The 23,356-nt window shown below is 36.5% G+C and overlaps 1 protein-coding gene across 5 annotated transcripts in view; it reads left to right on the top strand.

Annotated features, from left to right (window-relative positions):
* Positions 1-23,356, top strand: part of TTC7B (tetratricopeptide repeat domain 7B) — a 136,575-nt gene that overhangs the window by 71,763 nt on the left and 41,456 nt on the right. For 3 of the 5 annotated variants that reach the window (XM_084288206.1, XM_084288205.1, XM_084288204.1), the window contains 3 exons: positions 14,323-14,439; positions 18,514-18,611; positions 22,042-22,200. In XM_084288206.1, the coding sequence (XP_084144332.1) occupies positions 14,323-14,439; positions 18,514-18,611; positions 22,042-22,200 (374 nt within the window). The remainder of the gene's footprint in view (positions 1-14,322; positions 14,440-18,513; positions 18,612-22,041; positions 22,201-23,356) is intronic. The other 2 variants (XM_084288208.1, XM_084288207.1) reach the window with 1 other exon arrangement.

The following is a 23,356-nucleotide window of genomic DNA, read 5'->3' as shown; positions in this document are numbered from 1 at the left end:
AATTGATACATTCCTAGAGTTGTTTCATGTTCAATGTTTGAAGTGCACTGTAAGCATACCATCACATACTGAATTATTGTTAACTTTTCTGAGGTATAGAGTTAGAAAGTTGCTAAACGAATGGAGTTGATCGGATAATGATTTTTCTCCCTGTATCCCTAGGTCACTAAGTAGAAAGATTTCTCAGAGCCAAAGACTTCTGTCCCATCATAATGTAACGTAGTGGAAGAAATGAACAAATGTTACACTGTGCTGTTAATGGCAAGATATAGCTTTATTTTTCAGTGGAGAGTTGTTTGTTCTTCCTTAGTCTATTATATTGTCAGCATAAACATGCAATCTACTCTGAGAACTTACAAAATATGGGGCCAAACTATTGGAAAAAAAAAGTAATATACCTGTAAAAGTGAAAAAGGTATGTATTAATGTTTTCCAGAAATAATCAAAATGCATGATTTTGGTCTCATTCACATCAAATGGCATTTGAACTCATCAAAAGTTACACAGTTTTCCCCCTATTTCATTAGAGAACTTGTCCCTGTAGTATAAATGTGCAGTTCAGTTCCTTTTCATCTTGACAGGTTTTAAACCCACAGATGATGAAGCACGGAGGCCTGACCACCAAACTATAGGGTAGACTGTGTTCTCACTATATGGTGAGATGTTCCTTGTGAAGAACCAGGGACACGCTGCCTTGAAAGCAAGGAGAGAGTGAGCAGGAAGGAGCCACAGTATATCCTAAAGTGCTAGAGTAGTTAACTGTAAGGGAGTAGATGTGTATGTGAGTTCTTCGCTGCTTGGGTTTGCCTTGAATTTTATTTTAATCCAGTGATTGCCTACTCTGAGTGTATAAGCAGTCCCAGAGGTGTGCACTACCATCTGGAGGTGTATTCAAGATGATGCACGGCTGTGATAGTTTTGTTGCGTTGATACCTGGGGATAGTTTTCTTCTCGTAGTTTATTTCCACCAACACCAGCTACAGAGCTCTGCTTGTGGTAAGTGCATCTTTGCAGTGAAACCAATAGCATATACAGTTCTCAGAGATCATTTCATTATCGAGACCCAAGATAACTGCTATGCTCAGTTATTTCAAGGCAGTGCCTAGATATGCAGGATTCCAGTCATAAATTGGCTATAGTCATGTTTTATGGCTAATGTGTTGAGTTAAACTGTCTTGTACAGTGTTGACAGCTGACAGAGAAAAGCCAAAATGCTTTGGACACTCAGTGATAAGCTCTTGTCAAATAGACAAGTGGAGAATAGTTTTTGGGAAGAGGGCATTTTGAAAGTAAATCAAATCCTTCAGCTGTTAAGAGCTTTCTGCCTTTTTATAGGGTTTTGAAAACTTTTCTTGGGAATCTTTGCATTGTCTTGTTTTTGAACAAATGTCAATGAACAGATCTGCTTTGTTTAATGCTTTTAGGGGTGGGCAGAAGATTGAGAAATAAGTAAGCGTTGATTAATGTTGGGCTTGTACATCTTGTGCAATATACATAACATAGTTACATGTGCGATGTTAAGGAGCCTTATTTACAAATTCCTTTCCATGACCCTTCCCTGTCCTTTCACCTGCTTGTGATGAGGAGCCTATATCTTAGTGGTTTTTTGAATAGTATAAAATCTTGAAATAACACTTTTTTCTGCCCTACTTCATAGCCAAAAGAGACAGTTACATTTCTTAATGAAATATTTTTGATACTGTTTTCTTCATCATAGCTTTTCAAGAGTACTCTGTCATTATTTCAAGTGTTGGGGCAGTTAAAGATGACTATAGTGCCTGAAATTAGCATAACTAGGCAAAATATATAATGAATATTAATAGCTAATTGTAAGCTGAAAATTGAGAACTGCAATGGGTAGCAGCTGACAAGCTTTTGAAGTAGGAGAAGCAGGGAACAGCAGATGGGTTATTTGAGGAGTGTAAGCATGTTATTTTAATGTTAAGTACACTCAGAAAGGAAAGACATATGGTAGCAGGTTCGAAGACAACTGAAGACTGACTTCACAGTTTAAACATTTACATTTGTTGAAGTGTGATGGATTTTTTTTCTTCCAAGAATCTTTTACAGAAGCATCAGGCCTATGTATCACTACTGAAAATTATTAAAATCCTTTCCTTCATGTCCTTCAAGGATTCCTTCTGAGCTACAGTAGATTTCCCAGAATCACAGAGCCTATTAACCTTCCCTTCAGATTGTTGATTAACAAACTCATTTCTTGTTGTCCAGTAGGCATAACAGAAGAGCTGTTGGTACGTGCAATGTATGGTGGTAGGTGCATTGCTGTTCTGTGGGGTGGGTGTATTTATCAGCTAGAGGGAAGAAATTGCACCATTCTGTTTTCCCAAAGTTGGGGAATAGTTGCACTGTTATGTGTGGTGTTGGATGAGTTTACAATTCTTTTTTTCTTGATAAAGAGAACACTGGGAATTCTTTGAGAAAAGGGTAGTAATATAGGATTAGACAAGAAGTAGTGGTCCAGGGGCCTTGCCAAAGTCGTGCCTCTGAAAAGGTCAGTGTATACACCCTTGTCAACTTCTGACAATATGCTTTATCAAATCCATTTCATTTTTATCTTGTCTGTCTTGGGAGTAAATGGGTTTGTTCTCAGGAATATTTGTGTAAGTCCTGAACAGAATCAACAGAATAGAACAGTTCTGTTGGAAGGGACCTTCAAAGATCATCTAGTCCGGCTGCCTGACCACTCCAGGGCTAACCAAAAGTTCAAGCACATTACTGAGGGCACTGTCCCAATGCCCCTTGAGCACTGACAGGCACGGGGCAGCAACCACCTCTCTAGGAAGCCTGTTCCAGTGTCTGACCACCCTCATGGTCAATGCATTTTCCCTAATGCCCAGTCTGACCCTCCCTTGGTGCAGCTCCGTGCAGCTCCCACCTGACCTGCCATCGGGTGCTGGGAGCAGAGAGCGGCACCTCCCTCTGTGCTTCCCCTCCTCAGGGAGCTGCAGGGAGCAATGAGGCCGCCTCTGAGCCTCCTCATCTCCAGACTGGACAGCCTAAGTGTCCTCAGCCTCTCCTCACAGGATGCTTCTGACCAGGTTTCCTGGACACTTTCAAGGACCTTAACATCCTTTTCATATTGCAGAACCCAGAACTGTACACGGTATTTCAGGTGAGGCTGCACCAATGCTAATTAGAGTGGGAGAATCACCTCTTTTACTGAAAGACAGTGTCATTTGCTTGTGAATTTTCTTTTTCTGTTAGGTCCCTCATTGTTTTTTCTTTTACATTAGTTGTTATGATGTGCTTTCACAGAATGGTCCATTAAACAGGATGTTGTTGATAGGTAGATATTACTTCATGTAACAAATTGGTCATTGGCCTCAGGGTATTATCCCTGACTGTTCTATTTGCTAGGCATGGCTGGGCTATAGATACTTCTCTGGAACTTGATTGAAGGAGTCCCAGCTCAGGCCATGAGCTGGCTGCCGCAGGGTGTTCGAGGCAAGAAAACAGAAAGTTTTCAAGTATAACTAATTTGTTCTGGCTTCAGTCAGAAACTATCTTCATTATAGTTTACAGATTTACATTTTCTTAGGGACATTGAGTTCATAAGATGGCATACACCATGTATAAATACACCTCCACCAAAAGTCACAGGACTGACTACTGCTTTTGTCTGAAAAAAAGCAATGCTACCGCTCTGTGAATAAATATATAGGAAATCTTATTTTAAAGGGTGCAGTGGAGGCCATCCAATGCACAGTAAAGATACTTATTCGTGCTTTCCAGAAGATTCTTATCTTGTTATTTTGGGATCTGAGGGCTGTTTTTGTTGTATCTTTTGCCTGTTTGAGAGTCAGGCTTCCAAGAGCCATCTGAAATGGCTGTTTTTATTTCATCTGTGTTCCTATGTATATGGGCCTCCCAGTACTGGGGATTTATCCAACCAAAGTTGGAAGAGATTACCCTTCTGTTTTATTTAGTCACTAGAGAAATCTGTCACTTTTTCTGAATCTTTTGGATCAGGTTTCACACCTTCTAGTATTCTTGGTGATTGATTGAGAAATGCTTTAGGAGATTTTTATTATTATTCTTATTGTTAAATTGGATGCATTTCAGATATTTTAACGAAGTTTAGAATTGGTTTCTTGATCTCCTGTTGCCAGTGTTGGTGATCTAGTGATGCAGTTCATCAGATTTCCTGAAGGAACTGGACTGATAGAAGCAGCTGAAAAAATAATTCAAATACACATTGTGAATAGTTGTACTTGGTAACCTCCTCTCATTATTTGTTTTGCTAGCTTGTAAATGTGACTTGGGTAAAGGAGACTAATTCTCAATTGTTGACACTTAAAACAAAAATCAGGAGCAGATGTGATTAAGTGGGGAAGAGGAAACTGGCTTCAGGATAAGGAGACAAAATTTGATTGGGCAGCAATATCACAGAAATTCAAAAGAAATCATCAGGAAATAAGATTAATTTGTTCAGTTTATGTTTACATCTTTCCCGATAGTAAAACTTTCCTGAAAACTTAAGTAGACTGACTGTGCAAGGTTGCACATTGCAGTTTCAGCAGACACCTCTCTGAATTCATTTACTTACTTAAATTATGATGATAGAAGTGAGGCATGTAAAATCATTTAATGTAAATCCTTTATTAAAATATGCTTGTTCCACATTATATCTAGCTTCATGTTGACATTCTTCCTGTCAGTTAATTTTTTGTAATTATGTCATCTTTTGTTTTGATGATCATATAGTTCTGATTTTGATATGGACACATCAGAAGCTGGAGATACCACTGCAGCATGTGGTAATTCGTTTTTGTTTGGCACTCTTCATGAAAACTGAATTTTTGTTCTTAATTTGAGCTGTTCCTTTATTTGCTTCCAGACATTAGTTTTTGCATATTCTTTACTAAGCAATGTGTAGTACTAGTGCCTTCGTACTCTGGTGGTAGCTACTATAATCAAGTCACCTCTAAACGTCCTTTCTGTTGAGAATGTTCCTGATAGCAGGGCACGTTCTGTAACCTTTTAATTATGTGTTGCACTTGGGTACTGCAGCCAGCATTTTCATCGTATGTAAACAGGAGCTGCACACAATACTTCCATATTACTTATCATTGCTATCTACAAAGAACTATCTCCATTGGAAAGGATCGTGTTAATTATTTTGGGCATAATTGCTTCATTGGGAGTTTATGTCCAATTACCTGTTTACTAGCATTCTCATTTGCTTCTCAGTCACTTATTTCTATGATGCGTTTCCACTTTCCAGTGCAAAGGCTGTATTTATTCTTGCAACTATATGCTCTTTTTAAAAAGAATTCCAGCTTGAGAGCTGTTAATCTGTGCTACTGAAGAAATTGATTGGAAAGTTTCCTACTGTGCTGTTACAAGGATCTTTGCATTAGGAGAGTATATTACATATAAATTCGAGTCTCATTGGATACAAGTGGAATTCCTGAATGAAGGATCTTACAACAGTCAACCTTACCTTCTCCTTTTAGAAAAAGCTACAAAATTGCAGACCGTAATCTGTTGTCAAATTCTGGACTGTGAATGAAGGTAACACTGTGAACTTCAGGATTTTCTTTTAACCTTTTTCTTCTAAACCATTTATTCATGAATAATTGCAAGGCTGTCAGAAGAACACTGGCTGATAACAATTTCAATTTCTCTTAGTATATGCTAAGGTTTGGCTTCTTTAATGATACCTATAATTTATATCAGAAATCTTTCCCATGTATCTAATTGTTAAGTGCAAGAAGTGCACTTTCCTAAAACTTTGGGAAAGGTGAATAAATTTATATTCTCTCAAATCATAAACATTAAATAATATATGTTCAAAGTAAATTTTAGACGCACTTTGTACTGATTTCCCACCTTAATTACTGTGGCATCTGTCAGTTAATCTGATTTAATTTATACAATCTGTTGACACTGATGGCTTTGTTACAGAAATGAGCTGTGATTATATGAAGTGTGTGTGTAAACATAAGTTTACATCAACATAATTATCTTTTTGCTTAAGTTCAGCTCATTTGGAAAAAGTCTGTATCAAAAAACTTGTTCACTTTCAGACTTTGATATCATTCTATAGTGATCTGCATTGCCCTTTCTGTGATTTTATTCTTATTTTATTTATTTTATATAGGGTCGTAGTCTAACGTTTCAGAAGTCATACATTTAGACTTGGTGAGGTTTGCATGTGTGTTTTTAATGTAGTGTCTAGTTTTAGAAACAGAACACCTTCTCTTGGATTTTCCTAGCATTCCAGGATTTAAAGTTATGGGGTATGTCAAACGGGCACTTAAATGTGAAATCAATGTGAAATATTATGCGTCTTTATGCAGAACTTTGTTGCCTTTCTTTTGTGCTCTAATAAGTAATAGGCTGTAAGTGTTAACTATATAAAGTTTATTCTTACAGATTAAAAAGAATAAAAAGGATGTAGATAATATAAAGTTTATTATTATTTATGCTATTGTAGAAATTAATACAGTTGTTATCGAGGTGACTGTGCTTTGATGCTTTCTGTGTGAATATGTTGGTTGCTGTCATTTTTATGGGGCTGCCAGTATTTTAATTACTTTCCTACCACCTCTTAATGGTTGATAATGATGTAAAAATACTGTTAGAAATGTAACTCTTAACTTCAACTAGAAGTTAGAAATGCAACTATTGTACTACTTTAAAAGGTTCTCTTATAGCATATAAAGTGTACTCAGTTTATGCAGAACATAACATAAAGGCAGTTGTCTTTTTAATCCTGCATTGTACACATGTGGATTAGATCTGTCCTTTCAAATTTTAGCTTCTTCAAGTGGGTTAGCTGTTCACTCTTGTGTATGTTGTGCTGAGTATGCTTAGCCTGACCTCACTGCATGCAGAGGAGTCCTTGAAGGGTTCTCAGCAAGGCTTCTGGCATGTTAAGCTGTAGGGCTAATATTTCTCAAAGCACATACTTTCAGTGATGGTATACCTCTTCCTTATGTTCTTCAATCCCTGAATCACATAAATAATTTATATAAGAAGAGAATAATAATGAAATGACTCCAAATCCTAATGGAAAATAGTGCAGTCTGTTCATTTTTGGTCAGGATATAGGGATATGGACCCTTTAGAAGAAATCTAGTGGAATTAAAAATTTGCAACAGGAAGTTGCTTAGTCTGAGGAACCTTAGGGCGATTCCTGATTACTGCTATGATTGATGATACTGCTCTAGTAGGCTGATGAAGTAAAGAACACATGTTGTGTTGCCAAGATTTAAAGAAAGAAATGCGGAATGAAAGGCACGTCTCTTCTATATGGTAGTGTGTGGACTATAGATTTCCAGCTTTGGCCCATCCAAGCTGGTATGCTCATATGGTGCACAGCAACATGCAAAAATGACTTGCTTGATACCAAAAGCGAAGCAGCTGGCTTGGAAATGATAGCCGAGGTAAGTAATACCTGTTCACTGAAAGAACTAAGGCTTCTTCTCTGTGCTGATAGTGTTACTTGTCACAGAGCAGAGATCAGTCTTCACTATAAATTTTTAATTCATTCTAGAGAGTAGGAATATCTGTAATGACTTAATGCCAGTATTTGACATACTGACTTGTCCTAATTGCCTGACATTATTGCAGCATCTGGATGTTTTGTTTCAAAAGTGAAACAGACTTGCTGAGAAGAAACGAAGAGTTATAATTAAGACAGCAGTTTTGTTTTGCAGATTCATGTGTTCTTGACTGTGCTTCAAATGACACTGGTTGGTTGGCAGGGAAAGCTTCAGATTGTTTTAGAAGGATAGCTTATATTGATTGGGAAATAGAGCCTTATCGAGAACCTCGGAACTCACAAGGATTCCTTATTACAGCTATCCTATTCTATAGTGCTTTTCTTGAAGTCATAGAATCATAGAATCATAGAATATCCTGAGTTGGAAGGGACCCTTAAGGATCATCAAGTCCAACTCTTGACACCGCACAGGTCTAACCAAAAGTTCAGACCATGTGCCTAAGTGCACAGTCCAATCTCTTCTTAAATTCAGACAGGCTCGGTGCAGTGACCACTTCCCTGGGGAGCCTGTTCCAGTGTGCAACCACCCTCTCTGTGAAGAACCCCCTCCTGACGTCCAGCCTAAATTTCCCCTGCCTCAGCTTAACCCCGTTCCCGCGGGTCCTGTCACTAGTGTTAATGGAGAAAAGGTCTCCTGCCTCTCGACACCCCCTTACGAGGAAGTTGTAGACTGTGATGAGGTCTCCCCTCAGCCTCCTCTTCTCCAGGCTGAACAGGCCCAGTGACCTCAGCCGTTCTTCGTACGTCTTCCCCTCAAGGCCTTTCACCATCTTCGCAGCCCTCCTCTGGACACTTTCCAACAGTTTCATGTCCTTTTTATACTGTGGTGCCCAGAACTGCACACAGTACTCGAGGTGAGGCCGCACCAGCGCAGAGTAGAGCGGGACAATCACCTCCCTTGACCTACTAGCGATGCCGTGCTTGATGCACCCCAGGACACGATTGGCCCTCCTGGCTGCCAGGGCACACTGCTGGCTCATATTCAACTTGCTGTCTACCACGACCCCCAGATCCCTCTCTTCTAGGCTGCTCTCCAGCGTCTCATCGCCCAGTCTGTACGTGCAGCCAGGGTTTCCCCGTCCCAGGTGCAGGACCCGGCACTTGCTCTTATTGAACTTCATGCGGTTGGTGATCGCCCAGCTCTCCAACCTGTCCAGATCCCTCTGTAAGGCCTTTACGCCCTCATTTGAGTCCACAACTCCTCCAAGTTTGGTGTCATCAGCAAACTTGCTCAAAATACCCTCTATTCCTACATTCAGATCGTTTATAAAAACATTGAAAAGTACCGGCCCTAAAATGGAGCCTTGAGGGACCCCACTGGTGACCGCCCGCCAGCCTGACGCAGCCCCATTTACCATAACCCTTTGGGCCCTGCCCGTTAGCCAATTGCTCACCCATAGTATGATGTTTTTATTTAGCTGTATGGTGGACATTTTGTCCAGTAGGATCCTATGGGAAACCGTGTCAAAAGCCTTGCTGAAGTCCAAAAAAATCACATCAGCTGGTTTCCCTTGGTCCACCATACGGGTGATCTTATCATAAAAGGAAATCAGATTAGTTAGGCAGGACCTACCCTTCACAAACCCATGCTGGCTGGGACCAATGACTGCTTTGTCCCCCAGGTGCGCCATTGTGTATATTTTAAGAACAATTAGGTTATTTGCTCCACCTCTTCTGGAGTCTGTCCAAACCAAACCGAGGAAGCAGTCTGTTGTACAATTTCATTGATAATCTTGAGAGACACGATTTCCATCCTGGATGTTTTGATAGTCTATATGGCCTTTATGTGCACTAGGCTTTGTGAAAACATTGTCCTCTGGTTAAATTGTTCTTTTCCTTTCATCTGTATTTGTAGATAGAGATTGTATCTCTTTTTGGCTTCTGTTTTGGTAGGCTGACTAAATGAAGTACTTTTCATAACCTGTAGTCTCCAGTCAGCTGATCACCCTCACAACCTTGCTCTGCAGCTGCTCCAATTAATTTTTTTATCTCTGTGCGTGGAACTATTATACTGAAGATTATATATAGTTATGTATAGCATTCCAGATGTGTTCTCATGAGGCTATTGCACAGTGGCAGTTTCTTTCTCTGTCTGCTTCAAGTAGTGCTTTCAAGAATGGCACCTGCCCTCTTGACAGCTGTCTGACTGATGAACCTGGCCATTGGGCAGCTCTGGTTTGGGATAACTGTTACCCAGATTGCTTGGTACAATCTCTCTGTGTTATAATTTCACTGTGACACATTTTCCTGTAACAATGTTACCTAATTAATCTTCCTTTTATTTTGGATGCTATTTTTTTTTTTAATGTTACTGGTTTGTGTCTTCTCTCTTGAAAGACCAGTGACAGTATGGTTGCTGTTCTCCAGTCATTACAGATGTGATATTTTCTTTAATGTTTTCACTGCCAGCAATCTTCTGTGTGAATCTTTGCACAGTTCTAAGGACGGGACTATTTTTGACTGTGTTAACTGTATTCGCTATTAAAGTGTTCCTGTCCTCCATTTTTCTTTGTTTTCGTATCTGCGACAACATAGATAAGGATTAGGGTAGTGGTGGTGGTGGGTTTCATTCATGATATTTTCCTCCTAATTAAGGACAAAAACAGTCCTTAAAGACTAATTTTTTATTTAATATCCTTTTCAGGGTCTAGTTTAGCTTTACTTTTTAACATGCACCAAAGATATAGCTTTCTGTACTGATCTTTCTTTCTCTTCTTTTTTCCTTTCTCCCACTGTTCTTGGTGTAGGATCTCTGCACATTTGATATCTTACTTGCACAATGTTATTGTTGATTGGCTTGTCAAACATCGAGTTTTAACTCCTTCAACTTCAGATACAGTTCCTGAAAAATTTAATCATCTTTCTGTTAAAGGGCAGACTTCTTTGTATCTCAGATGTCAAGTTTATCACACTATTCCTGTTGAAATTCAAAGGCCTAGCTATAAACCCATTTGTGATTTTTCACTCTTTATTTAAACAAAAATCCAGCAGTTTATGGATTAGGTTATAAGCAGCTGTTTTATAATGTCCTCATTAGTTAGTGAGAACAGTCTTAAATTTAATGGAGTCATTTGCCGCTTCAGTAACTATTTCATAAATGTATCAGCTGTTAGCTCCAAGAATAACTAAGACCTTCCACTTAAGAGTTTGATTTGTTCCCCATTTTGTCTGGATAATTAGTCTCCTAAAAAGATGCAATTCTCCTTTTTTTTTTTTTTTTTTTTTCTTTTCTTTTCGTAATCTAATGTCAAAGATCTGTTTCCTTATGAAATACTGATGCTCCAACAAATGCCTTGCTAGTCTAGTTTCTTTAACAGAACCTGTTTTATCTACTTTCCTTCCACAAAGGATTTGACCCAAACAGATTGCTGTTCTTATCTGTTATATTTATTCCAGTTTCACACATCACTGACAGATATTGTTCCACACTTCATTTCTATTTTGAATATTGACTATTCCTCACTACTTGCACTCATAGTCACAAGTGCTGTTCCACCATGCTGTGGTTACTTTGTCATGTTTTGTGCTGCACTGTGTGCCAGTAATTTAAACATCAGATTCTTAAAAACAGACAGAACTAGATGACTTCATACTCTTATAAAACGTACAGCTTGATTTTCATCATCCTATCTCTCAGTTTTAATGGCATATTAAAAATGGATGTGAAAATTATTAGGACTGTCTTTTTTAAGCTTATAACTGTGTCAGTAATGCAGGCAATGTTCCAGAAGAGTGATTTCCACAGATGCTTTTGTAAGTTGGCCTTACAAAAAAAATCCTTTTTCAGATGATGTACCCCTCATGGCTTTGTAAACCTTCCTGATACTACTTGCCCCTGAGCTACTTGTTTATTTTGTTACTGACTCATACTTCCAGTAATGTTTCAGGGGAACTTGGAAGAATTAACTTTGAGAGACCTGTTCATCACATGGCGTGCCTTCTGCTTTTCCAAACTGAATGACTCTGATTCTTTCTTCCCTTCCTTCCCCCATTTGTTAAGTAAATGTTTAGTTGGCAGTTTTTCACTTTTCTATTAACATGCCTTTTGACTATTCTGAAATGTCTTAGTTATTCTGTGATTTATAGTCAAAATATTTCTCAGAGAAACTGCTCTCTGTGGCTTTACAGGTACAACTTTTTTCTATTCGAAATATTATTTTTGCTTTAGTCTGTAGATAATACCACACCAGAGTACTTTTTGTATGTTTTTTTTTTTTTTTTTTCATTAGATACAGTTTTCTAGCCTTTATTACTTTCAGTTTACTGTTTCTGTTTTAGGAAACCTGCAGTCATGCAGGCCCCTCTATTGCTATAATGCATCAGGAACAGAGATTATGTTGTTGCATGTGTTCCAATTGCATAAAAAACATCAAATTCAGATGTGCTGCTTTAATTCTTGCTTGTATATTTCTCTTCTGCTATCTTTCCCTTGAATCCTCCTAGTAGTCCAAGTTCTTAAACTTTTCTTGCGCAGACTCTTGCTGTTTCTTGCATGTGTATTTAAGTAATTTCTTAATCAAATCCTTTTCCATCTCCCACTAAATTTTTCTTTTAGCTGCTGCATGCTTAGTCTTAGTGGTTTGCTGACCCCCTGCCTTCTCTTTACTACAGTATTCCTAGAAGTCTTAAATGCTTGAAGGCTGTTAGTGTTACGTTATATATACAGTTTACAGATAGAGTGAACCAAGGCATGTATTACAATTAAATTTTTTCTATAATGACTTGTAAATTTGGTGCTAACGAACTTAAGAGCCGTGCCTTTTGTAAAATGCTTTAAAATCACTAGATAAAACAAACAATCAGAAAACCCTTCTATAGGCTCTTCAATCTGTAAAAAGGGCTCCCTTGTTTCTACGTAAAGAGAAACAAGAAATGGGTTTTATGAAGTAGATTTCTCTTATTTTGGGGTTTGGGTTTTGATTCCTAGGTCTTGCTATTTTGGGGTTGGATTTAGGGGAGAGGGAATGTTAAAGGTAGAATAGATGCAGTAGTGTGAGGGGAGGAGGATGTTACTTGTCTCTACTCTCTTGAGTAAAACGGTGGACAGATGTAGAAATTTTTTCTTCCAGTGCCATAGTCACAGTTAAACTAATGTCTACAGAGGAGCACACTCAGATGGAATATGACTTTAAGTGACCTGTATAGGTCCCCATATACTTAAATCCAGTTTACTAGTAAGAACAAACCTATACTAATATGACTCATTTCTCTGTTCTACATTCCTAGAAAATACCCGGTGATGCTCCGTATGGCCTTATTTACCTTGCTTATCCATGGGTGCTTGTTCTCTTAAACTAATTCAGTGACCTGCATTTTATTTCTTTCTCAATCCCACCAACACACACATTGTAGAATTAAGGTAGTGTGATTCTTTTTCAGATTTATATGCTGTGTAGTTTCTGCAAAGGACGTTCAGTGCAACACTATAGCTTTAGCAACTGCAGCTTGCTGAGGTGCTTGCTGTCACTTCTTATTCTTGAGAAAATGCTCTGGCAGTTTGTGGTTACTATTAGCAGCCTCAAAGTTTGTATTTGGGATAAGAAAGTTCTGAGCTTTCACACATGCCCACCCTCTACACCCTTCTCAGTCTTCCCACACAAACCATATGACCAATCATATAAAATTTTCACTTAGGATAATTAAGGTTGTACTGGAGTAAAATGCCGAAGTACACCTGGGTTTAAAAATGGAAAGTAGGCTAACAATTTTATTTGTATCCTCTCCTCCTGCTTTGTGCTCTTTAATCTTAAAACGTACTAAAATTACCTTTAAATTTGTGTTTTTCTAGTGTATTATCTGTTCACAAATGTTCTGACTTCTGTAAATATGCATACTAGTGTTGTTCCTTTGTTGTTCTATTGCACTTATATTCTTTAATTGTCCAGGAAGGTGTGTGCCTGATTTAATCTTTGTGGAGAACTTTCTACTGATACATTAGTTTATAGCTTATATAAGGGAATACACAGTCATCACCTTCTGAGGCTATGTACTTTGTGTTGCTGCCATTAGAAATATCATTGAAATCAGAATTAATTTATAGTGGCTTCCAGAAAACATGTTTGCTCCCTTTAAGGAAGTCTGTTGCGTACATTATGACTGATGTGCTTTCTTTAGGTTATCACTTTGAAATGTTCAGACTGTTCAAAATTCAAGTCAAATGTCAATTTCAGTGCCTGTTGGCAGCAACATAAAGTAGCATGAAGCAACATTTTCTTCTTAACATTACTAATGCTGATGACCTCCCATATATCTATCTCATCTAGTGGTATCTTTTTCAGTATAGCCTCTTCCATTTCCTATAATAGGATTTGACGGTAAAGAAGTTTATATTATTTGCAAGTAGCATGTATCAATACTGACTTGTTTTCTTTCTCAGTTAAGATTAGACAACTATCATGTGAGCCAATTTATGGAAAACACTTTCCTTTCTCATAAAAGTGGTAAAGATTTTCCTTAATAAAGCCATCATTAAACCAAACAACATGTACATATAAAAGACTGTAACAGTTCTGCTAATTTCACTAAGCTATGTCGTCTTCTATAAGTGTAATAAATAAATAAATTCCCATAAACCACTGTTTCTATCCAGTTGAAAAGGCCATTTTGTGAAAATCACTATTGTTCTGATGACATTAGGTATTTGACTGTATTGTCATTACTTCATAAAACAAATATTTAAATTAACACCAGCTTTGAAATTGTTATTTCTCCGGTTAGATATTGGGCATTTTTTTTTTTTTAATAATCAGAATCTGTTGTCTTTTTCCTAATTTTATTTCCCTTTTCACCAGATTACTGTTTACAAAAGTCAAATTGGAATCCTTGTGCAGAGGCCCAGATGAAGCACTCCTTACTTGTAAACACATGCTACAGATCTGGAAGTCCTGCTATAATCTCACTAACCCAAGGTAAGATGCTGTAGAATTCTGGAATGTGGGATTCATTAATGCCTTGCTCTGTAGCATCCCAGGTCAATATTAGTCCTGATTTTACGTGGTTTGGTATTTTGAATGAACAAACTAATCCTCTGGAAATCTGGGGAGCTGGAACTGCAAAGATAATACTTGACAGATAAGGAGGAACCACCTAGAGTTCTGTGAAGTAAGTTGCATCAAAGTTAATAAACTGTGGTGAGAACTGATTGCGAATATTGTGTAACTCTGCCATTGTCCTTGATGTGGCTCGACGTGCTGATATTGTTTTGGTTTTCCTCCTGATCTTGGTTACAGAATTTTTTTTATATCTTTTTGTCTAGTAGAGAGATTGCTGTAGTAGAAATTTAGTTCAAGGACTTATGCTAAATAGAGTGAAAGAGGGCTAGACATTAATTAAGACTGTAGAAATAGTGGAGGTCACATGGAAAACTATGACATGCTTGGAAAATCAACGTGTCTTCTTTTAAAGGAAGGTGTGAAACTATTTAGGTTATGAAGCTAGTTAGGTTCTTCAAAGGGCCTAGCAGGTATTTGGATAAGTTGAGTCCTCTTTGGGTTTCCAAAAGACACATGTATTTTCCTTTGCCACATATATTTGGATCACCTATGAAATAAACAGGAAAGCCACTAATTTAGCTTTGCAGATATCCGTGCTGGTAGCTGTACAACATGTTTATCAAGCACCGTAGAATTACCAGGTAAAAGCAGAATTACCTGCCATCAGGTTGTTGGAGGGGTTGGTAGTTTCTGGACAGGAGGTGGTGCAGAAGATATCTGTACCAGATGGTATTGGATATAGAAGTGTGATGAACATTATCTGTCCAGTTTTTGGTCTCACTTTGAGCTCAGTTATGTAATAACATACATCTCTAAGAAGGTTGGGAGAGTTGGAAACTTAGGACCAGAAAGGGAAAATTACATTGGGAAGCTAGTAAGCAGTTTAGAACAGAAAAGTTTGGAGGAAGAGCCTGGGAGGTCCCTACCTGAGTCAGTCATAGCTCTGTCATAGTGACGCTGGTGCTGCACTATGGAGTAGGGAGCAGGACTTGGAGATGACAGGGAGCAAGTACATGAGCAACCGGAAAGCTTTGAGCTGACTTTTTTTTTTGCAATTCCAAGTCACAGAAGCTAGCAGCAAGGACCTAGGAAAGAATTTATCTTCTAACCTACTGGGTGGGATTTTTTTCTCCAGTTGGTTGAGTTTGTGGGAAAGGAGCTAGGGAGGGGTGTGGAGTGGGGTTAAGAACTCTATCAGAAGGCTCTGCTGTGCAGGATAGTTAAATTTCTATGTAAGCTTAATTTGTGTGTGGCTTTGTGTGTATTCCACGCAACTTTTCACCTTCCGTCTTACACATAGCAGGCCTTGTCATGGCTTGTCATTACTTTGTTGTTGTGCTAAGAGCTACTGTACCACATTAAGGACACATTAGTCAATGCTTCCTTCAGACATAAGTATTGGTTACAGAAGCTGACAAAGAGAAAGATTTTCACAGCAACGTTTGCTAATAATCATGTCTCCATTTTTCTTCAAAAACATCTGAGTGAAAAAATTAACAAGGATTACTTTGCATCTGATTCAATTTTCAATTTTTACTATTTTTTTTTTTTATCTTGACACTTAAAACTTTTCTTGAAGTTCTGGTTTATGATGAAATTAAAATTAAATTGTGGATGGAATGGAAAGGACCATGAATAAGTGCTGTGATGGAAAGAGAGTGGTTTCATGAATCACATTTTGAGTTATACCAAACTGTAGTCTTCCTTTGGATGGTCCATGTGAAATGTAAGGGCTGAATATTTTCACTTTGTATCATCATAATCCAAATCTGTCTGACTGGCATAACAATTATCACTCTAACATGAAATGTGACTGGGAAGTTCTGTTCATACGATTGCACTCAAAATGTAATGAAGAAAAATAATAAAAGATTGTTGAGAATACTCAGGTTTTCCAACCTCTGTAATTTTAACACATGTTTTTTGTTGAAAAGCACTGTTTGACAACAGTTTTTGCACTGAAAACAATTGAAGAATTTTCTTGTCGTTCTTTAGGGCAATAAAAAAAAAAAAAAGGGTTTTAATCATTTGAAACTTTTTAGAACATTGGTTTTCAAAGATTTGAATACCCTTCATGCTTATTTGAAACATGTTTTCCTATTCCAGTTAAGACTCAAAACTAATTTTGATGCATCATTTTCCCAATGAGATAAGAATTCACTTTTCCGATAAGCTGTTTGATGTTAAATATTTTTTCTTCAAGTTAATCAGATTTTGTGGAGTAAACTTAGTTTCAGTGTTCTCAATAATCTTTTACTAATGAAAATAAATTATGAATAGCTAGATACACCACCAAGTGTAAGTGTTAAATGCAACACTCTGTCTTTCCTTTGTTCAGCTGATTTATTTTTTTTTAAATTGTCTTTAGTCATTTTTTTCTCTTTAATTTTTTAATTTTAAAACAAAAAAATATTCTGAGATGCAAGGCTTTGGAAGGTCTATGGAGTGATTATATCAACCATGTTTCTATTCAGCTTGCTTCTTGAAGTATGTTAGAAAATAGTTCAATTCTTTTCCAGTTCTTAGTTTGCATTAGCAAAACAGAGCAAACCAAGATACCAGTGATGTGCTTAAAAGATACTTATGTTAAGCCTGGCTCTCCTTGTCAGCAACATTTGGCATGTCATTGCTTGTGGATTGAGGAAGTAATTAATACAGAAAATATGCACCAACTGATGTAACAAGTATAGCTGATAGTGTGTGTCTCAGAAAGTCCCCTTCTGTTTCCTGTGGATTTCTATAATGGCATCGTTTTGTAAGGAAATTGGTCCTGCAATAATTTTATGGTAATGTAAAACTTTATTTATATCATTTTAGTAACAGCTGTACAAATAGAGGAAGTCGTTTCACTGGTTTTTGAAGTGCAACTATTAAGAGTTGCTGAAAGGCTTCTTGCTGTTCTCTGGGTTCAAATTTGGAAGGAGGCGATTGAAAATTAGGGCAACTGTAAAAATGTATTAAGTTCCAGTCTTGCAGTTTAGATTAAAGTCTCTCAGGCTTTATTTTAAGCTAGGAATTTTTTATTTTTTTTCTCTGTGGTGGAATATGAGAATCAAACTACGGTTTGCACTTTGCTAAGTTGGGCTAACAACCTAATTGGCTTAAACTTAAAAAGTTGGTGAATTATTTTTATGTAATTTTTTAAAGTATTTGTTGACAGTGAATAGTACCAGTTTTATAGTCATGAGAACGAAGTTACTGTATTAACCATTCAGTCCCTTTTCTTCTGCTGAATCTTTAACCATAGCTCTAGGACCAATTAGTTTTCCAGCAAGTATATCAGCAAGAAACCCGAGTGGCAAAAAGTGAGTTACAACTACAGTGGGAATTGAGTGCATTTGTCGCCATGAGAGATCAGGGAAAACCCCTGCAAAGTGCTTAGGCATCTGATCTATTCTAACTGTTCAAAATTCTCCTACTGTGTTATTAGGATCAAATTCGGCATTAGACTGTTAATGTGATTATTAAAACAAACAAACAAACAAAAAAAATTACACCACCCAAAACTCTAGGGATAAAATTGCTGTCTTTTTATGTGGGATGTTTTTATAATATCTTTACCTAAATTTAGGTATCTTGAGTTTGGTGTTGCTCTTTAGTATTGGAAAAATGTGGATTTTCAAACTCACATCTGCCATCTCAGGTAACGACAAGAGCAGTAACTCATCTTATGTAAAAATTTAAGGTACAATTAAGCCTTTTTGTAATGTTGTTAGTTATAAATCAAAACATTATATACCTGTGTTGTTTGTATTAATTATGAAAACAGAGTTGCTGAAGTAAATACGGATTTAGGTTTGCTCAGCTTAATTTTGTTTTAGTGCAGCTGACTTAATGTACTGTGAGTGGTTAGCAATGCTTGGTACTAAATTTGTTCATAGCAAGAACCTTTATAGCAAGAACCTATGTGGGAGGAGGGCAGCATGCAACTTGTATCTCAGTATATAATTTTATATCTTAATAGCTTACAATTTCTGTACTTCATTACAGTGATTCTGGACGTGGGAGCAGCCTGTTAGACAGAGCTATTGCTGATAGACGACAGCTTAATACAATTACATTACCAGATTTCAGTGATCCTGAAACAGGTAAGAACAGAATTTGAACAATAAAATTAGTAAAATGGAGTTACAATAGCTAGATTTTTTTTATTAGTTAATTGTTTTATTTTGCAAAATTAAATCCTATATCCTGAGAATGTTTTCTTTGTCATATGGAGTGGAAATTTTGCAATATAAGATTCTTTTTTTAATTTATTTATGAAGTACTTGCAGACAATATTCTGTAAATTAAAATATCTGTGGTCTGAATCTTGCTGAGCTTGGCGGTATAGCTTGGTTCTTATGTAAAGGCTAAAAATTACTGTGCTTTACTAGTCTGTTTTCCAAAGTGCTATGCTTTTTTGTCCGTTAAGTATTTGCACATATTTTGTTTTTAAAAAATATCAGAAAAAAATTAAAAAAACTTTAATCTCAAAAATGCTCAAGAAATCATTACTAATTAAATTCATCAAGATCTTTAAAACATATATTAAAATAGAATTGAATAAGTGGGCTGGATTACTATAGACATAGCTTTGAGATTGTAAGGAAAATCTATTTATTACAAATCATATATACTGCAAAAATTGTGCTGCACAGGTGCACTACATAAAAGGTAAGGCATCAATAAATATTTACAATATGTTATTTGTACATGTTAATATATTCTATTATCACAATACAAATTGATATGCCTTAAAGAAAAAAGCAGGTGAGCCATGGATTCTCTGAAAAACACAAAGAATTATTGTGACAACTGTAGTTCCAAAAACCTTTTGGAGTGTGTTATCTACATTCTATATATTGACTTTTTTTTCTTTCCTGGGATTTATCTCAAAACTGTCACATGCTTTTCTTGACACCCTTCACGTGTCAATTTCTGTTTAATCACATTTGGATAGGAAAAACTTATGGGGAAGCTTGTGAGCCTATGAATTAGACTAACTGACCCATAAACTAAGATCCACTGAAAAGTATAATATATTTTTGATTACATCAGAATTGTACAGTAGAGAAAAATCCATTTTAGTTACTTAATTTCTGGAAGTTGAAATTGAAGCTAGTGTTCATTAGATTTTGGAATCATATAAGAAGAAAGAGTTCTGTGCTTGGTATCATGGCAAACAGTTTTGATTACAGTGTTCAGGTCACCTGATTTAAAAGAATTGCAGTATGATGTGGTCTGAAATATGGCATAGTTCAGCCTGCTTTGCCCCATAGTAGAATTTTGAGTTCTTGTGCTCTTGTATTTAGAATGTATAAGATAACACAAAATATTGTAGTAGTTCGTTGTTCTAGTCTAGCTCACTGTTTCATTTGAAGGAGGTATCTATATGAAACCTTCAAAACCTAGTTAAATTATTTTATGCCTTCCAAAAGAGGCATGTAGGGGGAGTGTGAAGGAGCATGTTGGTTTTTTGTTTGTATGTTTTCCATGGGGACAAAGTTCTTGATCTGCTCCTTCATGGTGTCCTATTTTATATCTGCCATGCTTCAAAGCATAATGAGTTGGTGCTTTTTAAAGACTGTATATTTCTCAAAGCTTTTAAGTAAAGATGAACCTTTATCCAAAACAGTGAGCTTCTCAAGAACTCACCCCAGATTCAAGCCCTGTAGCCAATATCTCACTTGGAAAACAGGATCTTTACAAAAAGTCTTTTTTTTTTTTTTTTTTTTTTTTAAAAAAAAGATCCTGTTTGTCTCTGTTTCCTGAATCTTACCTGTGTTGTTAGAGCTCATTTCTACTGTCAAAGAGGATGAGATGGGAAATTAAAAGTATGGGGTCCTTTTTCATTTATTTTTCTTATAAAAGGTAATTATGTAGGGTAGGTTGGAGAGGGTCTCTTTTGTTGTTTTGTTCTTGTTTGTTTGTTTTTGTGGTTTTAATTTTTAATTTTAGTGGAAGAAACCTTCTTGCAATTCAAATACTTGAATTCTGGTAAGGACTGTGGATTTGTTACCTACTGTATCTGTACAGTAGTGTAAATGTAAAAACTCCGTATAAAGTTTTGTCCAAAATTCTTCTTCCAGAATAGTATATAAAAATACTGCAGAAATTAAAAGGTTATGTTACTGTAAGAACAGAAGTCAAGCTAGGCATAGTGTTTGAGTGAGAAAACTCTAGGTAGACTCTCAAAAAAAAAAAAGTGTGCAAAAATGATAGAACTAACAGATGGTCAAGTTGTTAGACCTCTATTGGCCGAGAGAGCTCATTCTGAGGTTCTGTTTATCCTCAGTCTTAAGAAATCCAAAACAAATTTGGCATTTACAGTATTTTAATGAGGATGTAAGGAAAAAGTATTGGGGAAAATCCTTTTAGGACATAAATGTTTGCTGCCCTTTAGACAGTATAATGCTACCATATGTATTAACTTACATATGTGTATACACATGCACACATGAAAACATTCCACTACCTGAATTGCTTGCCACCTGTGGAAACGATGGTTACTGGTTTTTTTTGCTGGTTACTGTGTTTGATCAATCATAGTAACAAGAAATGAGAGCTAAAATTAAATCTGAAGTCTTCCGTACTTGCAAAAGAAAAATTAAAGGATTTTAAAATTCAAATAACAGTGATGGGTGTAAAAGATGTATATTAAAAAAATATATTTATTTAGGTATATCGATTTAGCAAAAGTTGAAACTAAAACAAAAAGATCTTCAAAAAAAAAAAAAAAGCCACAGTGTTTATATATAGCTTTTACCAATCCAATAAAATAATCAGAAATGATTAAATGATGCAAGCTTAAATTTTTGTAATCTTTGGAGTATAAAAAGCATGTATTCTGGAATTACCAGTCTAGCCTTGTAAGAAATCCAATGTCCTAGTCAAGAACTGTGGCAAACCTACTCTGAGCTTGCCTTCTGTTTCAGCTGGTTTGCCATGAGTGGCATGTACCCATATTTGTATGTATTGCTGAATATGGAGGGGGAAAAAAAAAGGTTTTATGAAACATTCACTGAAGTAAAATCTTACAGGGAGACAGATTCATTTCCTTTGCAAAGTTAGATAAGCATATGCAAATCACTTGAGGCTTCAGTTGACTATTTTGGTTAAGGTAAGTTGCACTCAAACTTTTTAAAATCAGATTATTCAATCTATTGTGTAGTGGTTTCAGTCCACTTAGTTTGTCATAGGAAGTAACATTGGTAGCTGAGTTTTAAAATTTGGTCTTTATTTCCTCCTAAATATATTTTATAAACTCATACATTAGAACACAGGGAAAAGTTAATCTTTAATTTCTTTTTGAAACAAGTTTATTACAGAAGAGGAGTACATATGAATATAGCATATTTTTTTACACTGCTTTCAGAAGAGCTATTTATTTTATGTGGAAGCCATTTTCATCTTACTGAATGGGGAAATAAACGCTTTACATTTTTTGGCATCCGTGACTCCATTAAACCCTGTTCTTGGATCTGTTCCTTTCCCATCCCCCCACACCCTTATCATTCTCTTTCTTTCGCTTTTTAGCCTCTGATACTTCCTCATCTTCTCTCTCAAGAACAGAGTCTCCTCTCCAAGTGTTTGTATCTTCTCATCTTCCTCATCCTAAATCAGATACCTTTGTCTGGCCCCATGCAGCCTCTCCATACTGTGACCAAGTTCCTGAGCCCTGTTCACCTTCTCGCTGTAAATTGGTTTTCTCTTCCTGATGGGCGTGTTTGTACTGTGTTTTTCTGATAATCTTCATAACTGATAAACCGTGTTTAAAACAATTTAAGCTTCAGCACAATGTCCGTGAAATCTGGCCTTTCAAATGTATTTCATTAAATTCTGAATGGGTTTTAAGAGTTTGTTTAGGATAGAGTGTTTTATTGATCCCAAAAGATGTAAAGTTACAGACAGATTTAATATTCTGTTCTCATGATTGTTACAGAAAACGATAGGTGTTTTTTAAAGTAGGCTATTGTCCTCTGCTGCACTGTAGCATTTATGGCTGTAATTATTTCCATTGCTGGCATGTTTTGCCTAACAAGACTGTCCTTTCCACAGGATTTCCTTCTTATCTTAGTTTTTAGTGATGTAATTTTAGTGTCTAGATCCTTGATTTAAAAGCCTTTTTAGCTAATTGCATACAAAACATTCCCTGAAACTTCATATGGGGGAAAAATCGCATTAAATATCGATGTATGCTTTAATATGGCAGATATATTGAAATGATTCAAAGGCAATAGAGTAGTGAAAATCAGCATTTTGCTATTCCAGATCAGGAGTCATTCTGTTAATTGAAATGATGCCAGTTTAAACATGCTGCAGAATCAATTTCCATGCTTGCATGCAAGCTACATAGTAATGCTGCCAGAATAGTTCAGGTGGCAGGGTAAAATCAAGTTACTTTTTTAGATACTTCATTTTAACTCTTTTTTTGTTTGATAAATTGTCCTTCATTCACAGTCTTGGGCGTAGCACTGTAATTGTTACTGCATTTACTATAATCTAGTCTTAGAAAATTCACTGTTGACACTAAACTTTAACTGGCATTGTGTCAAAGATACTAATTCTTAACAAAATCTATAGAATGAATCTTTGAGTATTACCAAAATTCACTCATTAAAGTAGCCTAGATAAGACATGAGTTTTGAAAACACTAGCTCATATATAAGCCTACAACTGAAAATTCTGGAGAGCGCTTCCTTTAGACTTCAGGAAATGTGTCCTACAGAAGTTTAACTAGCTGAAACTTGACTTTCTTCTTGAGGCATTTGAATAGTTAGTTAATTGCTATTACCCCCTTTGAGAGTTGTTGAGTTGAACTTGCTAACCCTTTAAAGAGTACTACTCAGGC

Source organism: Netta rufina (genome assembly GCF_964035555.1).
Source record: "Netta rufina genome assembly, chromosome: 5".
NCBI lineage: Eukaryota > Metazoa > Chordata > Aves > Anseriformes > Anatidae > Netta > Netta rufina.
The sequence above is the reverse complement of the archived record's forward strand: the minus strand, read 5'-3'. Positions and strand labels throughout refer to the sequence as shown.